The 12,912-nt window shown below is 44.3% G+C and overlaps 2 protein-coding genes across 5 annotated transcripts in view; one reads left to right on the plus strand and one right to left on the minus strand.

Annotated features, from left to right (window-relative positions):
* Positions 1-12,912, plus strand: part of RPL10A (ribosomal protein L10a) — a 486,091-nt gene that overhangs the window by 291,119 nt on the left and 182,060 nt on the right. The window lies entirely within an intron of this gene.
* Positions 1-12,912, minus strand: part of KIF21B (kinesin family member 21B) — a 91,945-nt gene that overhangs the window by 4,343 nt on the left and 74,690 nt on the right. For 2 of the 4 annotated variants that reach the window (XR_013230368.1, XM_077334253.1), the window contains exons 28-34: positions 10,851-10,889; positions 8,208-8,344; positions 6,089-6,269; positions 5,451-5,615; positions 4,114-4,231; positions 2,472-2,642; positions 389-588 (exon numbers count right to left, since the gene is read on the minus strand). Coding sequence is in view for 2 of the 4 variants with exons in the window: in XM_077334253.1 (XP_077190368.1) it covers positions 389-588; positions 2,472-2,642; positions 4,114-4,231; positions 5,451-5,615; positions 6,089-6,269; positions 8,208-8,344; positions 10,851-10,889 (1,011 nt within the window). In the remaining 2 variants the exon portion in view is untranslated. The remainder of the gene's footprint in view (positions 1-388; positions 589-2,471; positions 2,643-4,113; positions 4,232-5,450; positions 5,616-6,088; positions 6,270-8,207; positions 8,345-10,850; positions 10,890-12,912) is intronic. The other 2 variants (XR_013230369.1, XM_077334254.1) reach the window with 1 other exon arrangement.

A 12,912-nucleotide genomic window follows, 5' to 3' on the forward strand; every position in this document is an offset into this window, starting at 1 on the left:
GATTTCAGTAGTCTCCCTAACCCTTCACTGCACAAGCAAGGAAGGGAAGTGAAAAGGTTAGGATATCACTGGAGACAGAGGAGGAGCCTCTAAAATAACAAACCACTACAAAATGATGTTGGTGGGTCTGGAGGAGGCAAAGCCAATTGCTGAGGCACATCCCACAGTTCTGAGAGAAACATATCTGTGCCGGGGGGGGGGGAGCCTTAAGGAGCACAGCTATAGTAGAAGCAATGCCTCTCTATGGCTTTCCCATCAAGTAAGTCCTGCAGCCAGCCCAAGGAAGCTTTGTTACCTTGAGCAGTTAACTCCCTGGGGTGGGATGGAATGGGCAAAGAGCTGAAGTTCTTCTTGTGGGGCAATGAGGACGCCAGCCCTACACACTCACCTGGATGCTGTGAATATGTGCTTTGAATTGGTACAGATGGCATTGATGGGACTGTCATGCCCCTTAATGTCCCCAACAGGAGTGAAGTTGTCGACATTCCAGACCTTCACCGTCCCACCACGGCAGGCGCTCAGCAACATGGGCCGGCTGGGCACAAATGCCAAAGCACAAACCCAGTCTTTGTGTGCATTGGGAATTTGCTAGAAAAGGGACAAAATTATCTTAATTAGCAAAGGCCTGTTGTCGAATAAAACATTCCCTTCCTGGAGGGCCCACATGCAGCCCTTGTTGAAGCAACTTCATTGGCTGCCAGTCTGCTTCCAGGTCAGGTTCAAGGTACTGGCGTTGACCTTTCAGGCTTTACTTACCTATGGGACCGCCTACTTCCTTATGCCCCTTGCAGGACACTCTGCTCTGTGGGTATGAATCTGCTGAGGGTCCTGGGCCCCCAGGTGGCACACCTGGCATCAACCAGGACCCGGGACTTTTCGGCCCTGGCCCCTACCTGATGGAATGAGCTCCCGGTTGAGCTGCGGGCTCTGACAGGACTCTTTGAGTTCTGCAGTTTGTTTGTTTTTGTGGATGTTAATATTGGGGCGTTTTTATGGGAGATCTGTTTTATGTTTTATATTATTTTGTGAGCCGCTGCGAGCCAGCTTGCTGGGAGTGGTGGTCTATAAATCAAATAAACAAATAAATAATAACAAAGGATTCTGAGCAAGGGGAGGGGATTAAAAAAAACATCAAGTGGAGTATCATGTCCAGATCAAAGGAGGTCATAGTATCGTTTTACTCTGCTCCAGTTCGGCCTCACTTGGAGAACTGTGTTCTGTTTTGGGCACCACAGTTGAAGAGGGATGTAGACAAACTGGAGCATGTCCAGAGGAAGGCAACAAAGATGGCAAGGGGTTTGGAGACCAAGATGTATGCGGAAAGGTTGGGGGAGCTTGGTCTGTTTAGCCTGGAGAGGAGATGACTGAGAGGGGATCTGACAACCATCTTCAAGTATTTAAAAGGCTGCCATATAGAGGTTGGAGCAGAGTTTTTCTCTCTTGCCCCAGAGGGACGGACCAGAACCAATGGGATGAAATTAATTCAAAAGAAATTCAATCTAAATATCTGGAAGAAGTTCCTGACAGTTAGAGTGGTTTCTCAGTGGAACAAGCTTCCTCAGAAGGTGGTGGGTTCTCCATCTTTGGAAATTTTTAAACAGAGGCTGGATATCTGACGGAGAGGCTGATTCTCTGAAGGTTCAAGGGGGTGGCAGGTTACAGTGGATGAGCGATAGGGTTGTGAGTGTCCTGCCAAGTGCAGTGGGTTGGACTAGATGATCCAGGAAGTCCCTTCCAACTCTATGATTCTATAAGACAGGAGGTTGTAACCTAAACAAGAGCAGGGCATCTATATACCATTGTAGAATCTGTGCCCTGCCATTTGGAAGGATTGTGGTACAACAAGGGTAGGAATGACCTGTGGTTTTAAAAATTAAACTCAGAAATAGTCTCCAAAAGGGCAAGGACAATGCTGGACCTCCCTGTGGCAGTTACCAGTGATGTCACTGGCACCTTTAATAAAAACAGCACCCCCACATTTGTGGCTCGGAAATTCTCGGGGAGGCAGAATAGTTTTTCCCTGGGATAGTGTGTTGTTTTTTTGTGTGTTTGTAAATTCATTGCAGCAGAGGAAAGGCATTTAGATCTTTGAACAACAAGGAATCATCTCAAAAGGACTCCAGATATTTGCTCTCAGTCCTAAGAACCATTATTCTAATTTGACTCTGGAACTTGCTGAGATTAGTATAACAGCAGATCACAAATGCTTGCAGGTAACAAATGTGCTACAGATAGACCTGGAATGTCTGTGTAGTGCAACTGTATGCAGAACATTTCACCTTATCATTGGCTGCCTTTTGACTGTTGAAAGCAATTTTTAGATAAATCATTCAAGGATGGCAGCAAATAGATTATCTGGCCACAGTTCTACAAATGGAATCTAGGCAGCATCTTTACCACATGAAAGCTCTTTGCCCTTCTCCCCATTCACCCACCCTAGACCTCAATCAGCCATTCCTCACCCTCCATACCTGGATGAGCTCCTGTTGCTCCAGGTCCCATTTCTTGATCCCATTGTCCCTGGAGCCACTGAAGAGAACATCTCCCTGAATAGCTAGGCATTCAATGCCATCGTAATGTGGGGGTTCAAAGTTGTGGGTGGGTCCAACATTCCCACCAATACCTTCTGCGATTTCAAAAATCTGCAAGAAAAGAAATCTCAGAGAAGCTGCCAATCAAAACTCACTCTCTGGTCTCAAATTGACTCAATCAAAACTCAGTTTCCAGCTGAGCCTCTGGCTCATTGCCCAAGCCCTGCCAAAGGAGGAGGGGCAGTGCTAATGAAACCAAGCCCTACAGGCAATCCTACCCCTCCTAAGAAGTCTTCTTACCCCACCTACCAAAAACATCCAGAGACAGAAATGTGGGTGAGCTGGAATTGGGCTTGTGGTTGCTTGCATCATGTTTGGGCTAGTTCCAGGGTATTTTATAGGAAGGGGTGTGGGATAATGGCGCCCAAGTCACCATCCCTCTTCAGCTATAAATGCTGGTGACACTGTTAATAGTTACTGCATAATTCCCTCTTTGATTTCCAGACCATTCCCTATGAACAGTTATTTGTCAACAAATAATAGCTGTGGTACTTAGCATGGTATAAACACCTGATTAATCTGCCCTATACCACCTGCCTTATAAGACAGCTCTGTTCCTCTCTTGTTGGAGAAGCAGGATGGAGAAAGGAAGGATGGACCAAACCAAACCACCAGTTCTACTCATCAGTACCAAACTGAAAATATGCTAGGCAAAGAGAGGGCCTCTTCTGTTGGTGGCACCTCATCTTTGGTACTGCTTTGGCTCACCTGGCATTTAGATTTTTCTAGATGAAATCTGTTCAGCCATTTTGTTGATTGTTTAAAAATTATTTTTGTTGCATTTTGGCTAGCTTTCAATTAGTCAGTGATGTTAACTATGGATTTTAGTGTTACTTTAATTGCTGGACTTTCTTGTACTGTGCAAGCTCCCTTAGGAAGGTTTAGAATAAGCAAATAATATGTAAATTAATATATAACATATAAAAGGTAAAGGTAAAGGTATCCCCTGTGCAAGCACCGAGTCATGTCTGACCCTTGGGGTGACGCCCTCTAGCGTTTTCATGGCAGACTCAATACGGGGTGGTTTGCCAGTGCCTTCCCCAGTCATTACCGTTTACCCCCCAGCAAGCTGGGTACTCATTTTACCGACCTCGGAAGGATGGAAGGCTGAGTCAACCTTGAGCCGGCTGCTGGGATTGAACTCCCAACCTCATGGGCAGACAGATTCAGACAGCATATCGCTGCCTTACCACTCTGCGCCACAAGAGGCTAGTAGCATAATAATGCAGACATTGATTAGACCCATGAAAATTAGACCCTCTTGGGACAGAAGGTCCTTTCTGCAACCTGACTGAAACATTCAGCCAGAAGTAGACATTTCTATGGGACCACACCCTGTGATTGTAGAAGTGCTGGTGTTTTTAAAATATGGCAGAAACACCATTCTAATGCCATACCACTGATACCATTCTGAAAAGCTTATTATTCTGGAGAGGACAGGAGATGGGATGGCAAAGAAAACCACATAATGCAGTGCTCTTATGAATGCTGCCCACAGGACCCTTGGCAAATGGTTTAATACCTTGACATAGTGGTCTTTGGAGCCCGTGACAACCAGGTCATGGTTGTTTGCAGTCTGGTTCACTGTGAGGCACATCACAGGCCCAATATGGCCGGTCAGTTTCCCAATGGGTTGCAGTCTAGCCAGAAAAGGAAAAGATGTGAGAGTCTCTCTGTGTGTAAAAGCTCTTATGCAAGACCAAATGCTGACAATGCACCTTCCTTCCCTCCAACATAGGCAGCCCCAGACACAAAGAGTCATACAGGTATAATTGCTAAGCTAGAAGCCCCACGTAGAACTCCTCAGTTTTGTTAATTAAGAACTTTCGACACAACCATAGCCTTTTTCCATTCTGCCCTATGGATTCTCTACCTATTGGTTTCTAGGGAAAATTCAAAGTGCCGGTTCTCACCTTTAAAGCCCTAAATGGTGTCCCTGGTGGAATGCTCTACCGAATTAGATCAGAGCCCTGTGGGACCTTAATTGGTTCCACAGGACTTGTAAAACAAATGTTCTGCCAGGCTTATGGTTGAGGCCTCAAATGAAATCTGGAACCACTGGTCTCCCCACTGGAAATCCACCAAATTATACTCCAGCTATACACCATGATCCTCACCCTGTCTTCTTTCATATAGCAGAAAGAACTGGGCATATTTTAGCATTTAACTTCTGGTTTCAATGTTTTAAATTTATTGATTTGAATTCCTAATTTTCTATTTTATTGTATCTATGTAATTTATTATGTTGTGATCCACCCTGAGTCCCTGGAGAGAGGGCAGAAAATAAATGCAATTATAAATAAATAAATGCAATGGATTGCAGCAAGGGTACTTGAAGGGTCTCCCGCTCCCATACTGCCCAGCCAGCCAGTTAAGACCTGCCTTATAAAGCCCTGCTCTCTGTGCCCCTCCCTTCAGACTCGCTGGCCGCCTCCATTGCTTTCTATTGGGTGCAAGGTGAAAATGTTTCAGTTCACCCAGACTTTTAATTAAGGAGCTGATTTCTTAACACTATTGAGGCCTGGAAACTATTGTCTAAATTGTCTGTGGTTTGTTTTTATGCTGAGCTGGAGCTTTTTTATGCTGGATTTTAATTAATGTTTTAATTTAATGTTTTGTACTTATGGTTTTTATTTTGGAAGTTGTCTCTGGTAGGTTCTGGGAGAGGCAACATAAAACTATTCTGAATAAAAAATTGAAAATAGGTTGGGACTATGAGTGGGCCATCTCTTTCCTTCTATTAAAACACCAAGACAGGAAAAATGTTTCTGTTGCTCTCTTATTCCCACTCTGCACTGACCTTCCTTAAGATGTTTCTGGATTCCCCCAATGAAATTAGCTTTGGGTTTGCCCTCTGACCTGTTCAGTTCCCAGATGCGGACGGAGTTGCCGGTGGCTGCATAAAGCGTGGTGCCCGTGGGATTGAGTGCAATCTGATTGATCTGGTGCTCGCCTTGCACACTGGTGATCGTGCGGGTCGTGGTGCCAGCACAGGCATCCCCAGTAATCACCTGTCCTGATGAGCTAAGCACAAAGAAAGAGAGACTGAAATAGGCAGGACATCACACGGGCTTCAAAGGAGTCAGAAATTCATCTGGATGGAAAAAGGAAGAAAGTGCACATAGGCAGAGACAGTCCAGTGGGCTCAGAAGGCAAAGTTCCTTCTAGTGTGACAGGCAATCCTAATAAACTGAAATGAAGATCTATGAGGATGTTAAGAGGCAGTGAATGGAGGCTGTCTGGTAGGGATTTTGAAATGTAGCTGCCTGGCTGGTGTATAGGAAAAGGACTTCCACAGGACAAGTACTCATTTAACACTGTGGGGAAAAAGGAGCAAGGTGCTGGTACAATGCCTTCTTAACCATGGTTAGGTGTAATGTATAATCATTGCTAGGAATTATTAAGGGTGCTTGAAGCTCCTGTTCAGAAACTTAACAAGGCCAAATGAAAACTTAGAGAAGCTCTGAAATGCAACACAGGAGCTTCTGACTACTTACGTGAGGGTTCGAATGCACTTTGCAGAGTCCCGGATGTCCCACACTTTGATGTAAGAGGTAGAGACTGTGAATACCAGGCCAGAGTGGCTGCAGTATTTTATGGAGACTACATTGTTCGGATGTCCTTTCAAAGAGGCAATTTCCTGGCCAGTCACTAAGTTCCACATTTTGCAGCTCCGATCTTAAAAAAATGAGAGCATGCTTAAATTATATAAGTATGATATGATAAATAAATATCAGTGTTAAATTATGCCAACAGAGAGTCAGAAACAACCTCCTTACAGTAAGGCAATACAATATCTCAGCAGATTTGCTAAGATTGCTCATTTGTCTGACACACTTGTAAAATGTGAACACACAGAAATTAAGATGGGAAATAACAATTTTTAATCTAATAATTACTCCCTAGAAAAGTAAATATTAAATCCAAACATTTTAACAGATGCATATTTCCTTTTTCCCATATGTGGTAGTAACAGATGTACATTACATACAACAGATGGTTGCCATTCAATACCTTTACTATACAGCAATATAATATCTGGATTGTCTTCTTGAGGTATGTGAATGAGAGCTCCTCATAACAGAATATATCTTTGCTATATATCTATAGACTCCGGGGAATGGTAGAGGACAGGAAGGCCTGGAGGATCATTGCCCATGGGGTCACGATGGGTCGGACATGACTTCGCACCTAACAACAACAAAATATATCTAATGGCCCTATGTATAGCTACAATAGGAAGGCCACTCAAAACCGCCACCATGTGACGGCTATTCCATATTGTGAAGCAATGCATCAGGCTGAGCACAGAGAATAGCCCTCATGCACTTTGTTTATACAGGCCACAAACTGTCACAAGGAATATTGGGCATCAGAGAGAAATAACACAGTGGAAACTGATGTTTATGGTCATCACTTCATCATAAGAGATTGTGCTGACACTTAAAAAGATACAAAATTCTGCACAAGAGTTATCCCAAACGATTCTTAGACTCACATTCTAAGAATGCACAGAGTGGAGTAACCTCACACAACCAACTCTTCTTCTTTATTGTTAATAATAATTTTATATATTTTTATCTGTTTTATTGTGTATTTATTTATTTACCTCACACAACCAACTCTTCTTCTTTATTGTTAATAATAATTTTATATATTTTTATCTGTTTTATTGTGTATTTATTTATTGATTGATTGATTGATTGATTGATTGATTGATTGGTAACTGGTTGTACACTGCCCCGAGATGGCAAAGCCTAAGAAAGGCAGCATAAAAACCTCTCTATAAATAAACAAAGAAATCACTGTGAAATTATAATTATTAATTTAAATTACCATTAAACCCAATTCAATTCAATGCTCCATTTCACATATGCATAATCTGCCAGTTGACATTGCCCGGGGAAATGGTAGTTAATACTAATTCAGTGTGGGGCAGAAACAGAGTGCAACCACTGTAATTCATGGCAGAAAACCAGCAGATAGGGAGAAACTGCTTACTTTTTTCTTCTGAGCTATTTTTATGTTCCAAATCACCTTCTTAAACTACTTTTCCCTTTAGGAGGAAAAGGAATTGGTGTCTTCACACCAGAGTCAAGAAAAGTTGCCTGAGGGGAGGCAATTTTGAATGGGAAACTGGGACAGGGGGAAATGGTTAAGCAGTCTCCATCTCCTCCCTGAGACCTTCCATTCAAGATTACAGTGTCCGATGGCTTCTTTTCATGTTATGGCCTGTCATGTATAGTCTGACCCTGATGTGCCAGACTGTCTTACTGGCTTTTGTAAAATTTAGGACCAATTTAAATATTATAGCCTATGCATGAAGCCTGCCCAAAAGCTCTTACCCATGGCGAACCACCATGCAGAAGGCACAATGTTTACATTCATGTTCCCTAAAAATACCCAGTCAGGTCTATATAGCTAATGGTGTGAAGGAACTGCATGACTATTGGGCTGATGGGTGGCATTAAGATGCTTTTAAATATGATGTCCCTCATATGAATGGCACCACGAGAAAATGCTATTCAGCAGCCCCCACATATGGGCTACAATGTTTAAATGAACCCTAAGACCATCAGGGTTAGGGTGAACCCTTGTGCCTTTTCTTGAGCATACCTTTGGATCCAGTGAACAACAATTCATCAGTTGCATCCAGACATAGAATAGGCTTGGTGTGACCTTCTGCCACAGAGACACATTGCAGTGGGGCTGTGCGGGCACCCCTGGAACCTCCTACTGGATTAATGATGCCCCTTGTGTGGGAGAAAGTGACAGTTACTAAGGAGAAGCACTTCTGCAGCTGGAACAAACAGACTTCCTAAGAGAGACCTATCATGCACCAGGGAATTCACGCTGCTCAGGAGACATGGCCTGCTAGGAGCTCAACCCACAGTAAGCAGCAAGAAAAAGAAAGGCAGGTGGGCACATGCAACATCAGATTGAAGAGAAGCTCACACCATTCAGGACACAATCTTCAGCAATATTAAAGAGGAAGTTTAATGAAACCTGGTTCGATTTTGCTTGGCAAGACTATGTGAGCTCAAAGAGAGTACAATTATTTCAAACAGCTCCATGGTCTAATAAGGATATCACGTCATCCCCTCCAGATACAAGCTGATCTTAAGAAAAGACAAGTGGGATCTCCTCTCCCTACCCTAGATATAGCTCCAGCTTCAGTAGTGCATGCAATAAGGGCAGCATCCAATGGCAAGCATGGAACTATCTCCTCCCAGGTCTGATTCCCACCCTCCCCCACTCCCTAACAATAAGCAATGCATTTTCTAATTTGAATACAAAGGACAGAGAATATAACAATTTGCCTAAGGAGCACACTGGAATAAATAAGAACTAGCATCATAAAGGGAAAATGTCCAAAATAATTTAAAAGGCATTTGGCGCTTAAGCTCTCAGCATATGGCCCTATGGGAAAAGGCAATCAAGAAAAAGGCAGACTCACATCTGAATCCACCCAGAAAATGACAATGAAACCCAGATTTTTGTTGGGAAATGCAACAAGTGTGGCTGTGGCAAACATCTGAGAAGTTTCTTGAAGTTCATTTCAATGGGAGGGAATGAAAAGCAGACCACAGCATCTCAAACCAACTTCTTCGTGATCCTATCAGATGCCAGCAAGAGGGGATTTTGTCATCATTTCTCTGTGTGAGGGTCTGATGGGAATTTTACTAAATGTGCTGTGCTGACCAAGCAAATGCTCTTATGCCCCATTAGCCTTTCAAAACACTAGCATCTCTTTGATTGTGGCTCCAGCATTTTATACGTTCTGCAGATTTTTCTGCCTGCCCCTTGAATACCAATCTTTGCGCCGCTATACGCATATCTATCCCTAGCGTGACACAAAATGCAGACATGCTCATGAGAGTCAGAAGGGTGGCTCTAAGATGCTTTGCTTTCACAATGCCAGCCGAATGATGCCACTAGAAAGCGATTTAAACCAAACAGGAGATAGAAATTAAGCAGTAAAGTAAGATAAAGGAATGAAACATGACAATTTCTGAGACTTCACTGTGAGTAATTACCCTTATGCAGCAGTAGTAGAAACTGAGGTGTGAGGAGATAAGCATCTTCCCAGCACCACAAACTGTCAAACCTGCACATGTCCAGACAATGTGAGAATAGCAGCTGCCATCAGCCCATGACACAAGAAGGCCACCTACCATGTTCTGCCTTCTTCACACTGATGCAAACTTTCTGGCTGTGCTTAACTGAATCTCACGATGAGACAGAACTAAAAACAATATAAGCTCTCCCCACCCCACCTTTAAATGGCCAAGGTAAAATCTGAACATTCTTTTAGATTTGATCTCTGCAGAAGGGAAGTCATTTCTTTCCAGTACAGTACAGCTTTAGCACAGGACCTTGGGAACATAACTGTTGGTGCAGTCTATTATTCTGCACTCACAACTTCCAAAATTCTGTCACAATACCAGTTCAGAATGCATTGTGAAAACTAAAAAAAGCATGCATTTAGTCTGTATAACAAAAATAAGAATTAGAGGAGGATTTGGACTTTTGCACTCAAATACTACGTTGGGAAGGTGAACTAGTCCTGTGGGAGAGATACAAAGGGCAGAGCAAACAAGAAGCTGTGTGGAGGAAGGCCTGGCAAAGACTTGGAAGGGTCAGGAAGCTACAAGTTTTGAAGAAGTTCTTGGCCATCATGAAGCTGGAGCTGCCTGGAACATACAAGCCTTTTCTGTTGCCATAAGGCCTAGAAACTACTCATGATGCTAAGGTACATGCCGTAATTCAAAAGCTAAATTCATTCCTGCAGTTATTACCCCATGGTTAGGAGCTAACAATCCATACAGACAGCAACCATTAAAGCTGTTAGCTCCTAACCCCAAGTGCTATTAAAAGGATGTAATAGCAGATTATGTGGCTGGCTACTTCTCTATCCTAGGAAACAGGCTTTCAGAGTGGTCATGCTAATGTGGTGCTTAACTGCATTACTGGCTCTAGCTACACAGGCAGGGATCGCTGGCATGACCCTTGAGAAGTGTGAGAGCAACCACAGGAGAAAAAATAAGCACACTGTGCCAGGTGGCCTATGTAGTGAGCCTGAAGGAACATTTTATTATTGACCTGGGTAGACAAATCAGGTATTCAGCAAACAGGAGCAGCACAAAGAAAGAAACACCACACTGGGTTTGGTGGCATGCAGGTTTTCTATGCAGGGAAGGGGAAGAATAAGACAGAGCAAGACAAGAAGAGTTACATAATAAATAGTAAGTTTTATACCTCAGCACCTCCGAGACAGAGGAGTCACTGTCATCAGACCTAGGGACAGAAAATTAGCAGGATTATGGGTAATTAAAACCAGGAGCAGGAAAGGGGGCAGCAAAGTCAGAAAAGGGGAAAGTGGTTATTGCATCCAAGCTAGCGGGGCAGACAAGGGACAGCAGAACACAGACAGAAAGGGCTCAGGAGCAGAGGGGACAGGAGCAGAAACCTTCTTGCACTAACCATTTTATCATTTAGCAATTATCTTCTCAGCCTTAAAGACCAGAAATTTGCCTTTTAAAAAAACCAACACAGAATTTCTTAGGACTGTAAAGTCTGCATGTCATCCAAATTCTTTCAACATCCAACATTTTTCTGCACTCTTGTGCAGAACCAGTGACTATGCACAAGCCTGGGAATGCCTAGGCAGGGCTGCTGGGGAGCACTGGGTGGCCTGCTTCTAAGCAACATGTGTTGCAGCTACCATGCCTTCTGTACACAGAGAAATGGGCATGCTGGTCATTCTGTACAAGACATAGTGGAGATGGCTCCTGCCAAGTGCTTTAAATACCAAACTGGTTCCCTTAAGCTCAAGGGGTCTTATGTTATAGACATCCATTTTTTTCATCAAAGATGCAGCAACTGTGCAACAGCTGCATTACCCAGGAGACAGTGTCAGAAAATGATCAGGAAAAAGACTCTACAGGCTCAAAAGCAGACAAGCTGATGCTTGGAAGGCAGGATCCACGTGGCCTTTTCTACCAACAACCATCAGTCACTTGCACGCGGATTATTTGCCCCGCTTGGATGCTCTTCGAAAGATGAGTTTTTCCTGCTTCCCCACAGCACTATGGTGCTTTCATGCACCTCCCATGTTTTCCCTGTGATCTTTCCCGAACTTGTTTTGCTGCAGTGTTTTGGGAAAGATCATAATATAATCCAGATCTTTTGAGCACTACTCATACCCTCATCTTCTATGCCCCAATTACCCATGGCCATTTCCCCTGTGACTAGGGGGCTTTTAAAATAAATGCTGTCACAATCATTAATGTTTTCTGAATCCTCAGGTTTATTTTTTCCATGGTAAGTCTCTAGGCCCCCTGCACTGTGCGATATACCTTTGCACTTGTACTTCTGCAATGACACGCACAAGAGACTTAACTTTAACCACCACCACCCCTCAAAACTGCAGGGGAACCAGGCATATGGCAGTCCTGCTGCTGTTGTTGTGCTGAATTGACAGTGACAATGGGGAAACTGCACAAGACCATCCTCCTGTGGTAAATACCTTATGTATTGTTGCCCCCTTCCTGGCTCCATGTAATCAATCGGAGGTCTTTCCTGAATGGGTTTTCTGGTATTTTTCTCTATGCCCCTTTGCTCCCTGGGTTCTCTGATCTCCTGGCAGTATGTTCTGATATCTTTATGCCTAAGCCTCTGTAGTGTCTGAAAAGGTGAATGGCCTTGTTGCACTGCAGCATCCAGGTGTCAAACTCCTGAACTGCTTTTACTTTGTTTTTATTTTGAAGATAAAAAGGCCTTTTCCACGGGAATGCATTTTGATGCTCAAAATACCAGATGATGGGGTGTGTGGGGTTAAGGCTATATGTATCCTGACTTTGCTATCAAGCCTTGTCTTCAGCAATGTTCTCCTGTTATGACAGAAAGCCTGTATTTGTTCTCTAAAACAGTGGTCCCCAACCCACGGGCCGCGGCTCCCTCTCCCCGCCCCCCCCCCGCAGTAAAAAACTTCCCAGGCCGCAAGCTTGCGGCCCAGGAAGCTTCTTACTGCGGGAGGGGGGGGAGAGGGAATCAGGCCCGCGCCCGTGCATCGCGCATGCGTGGCCGGGCTGTGCATGCACACATGCGCCGTGCACGGCTGAAATCGCGCATGCGCGGCACTTTCGCGAAAGTGCCGCACATGCACGATTCCAGCTGCGCATGGCGCATGTGCTGATGCGTGGCCCAGCCGCGCATGTGCTGATGCGTGGCCCAGCCGCGCATGTGTGATGCGCGGGCACGGGTGCGCATGCATGGCATGCGCGGGCGGGCAGTTGCCCTGCCGGTCCCCAGCCTCAGA

The sequence above is a fragment of the Paroedura picta genome, chromosome 4 (assembly GCF_049243985.1).
Source record: "Paroedura picta isolate Pp20150507F chromosome 4, Ppicta_v3.0, whole genome shotgun sequence".
Taxonomy (NCBI): Eukaryota; Metazoa; Chordata; class Lepidosauria; order Squamata; family Gekkonidae; genus Paroedura; species Paroedura picta.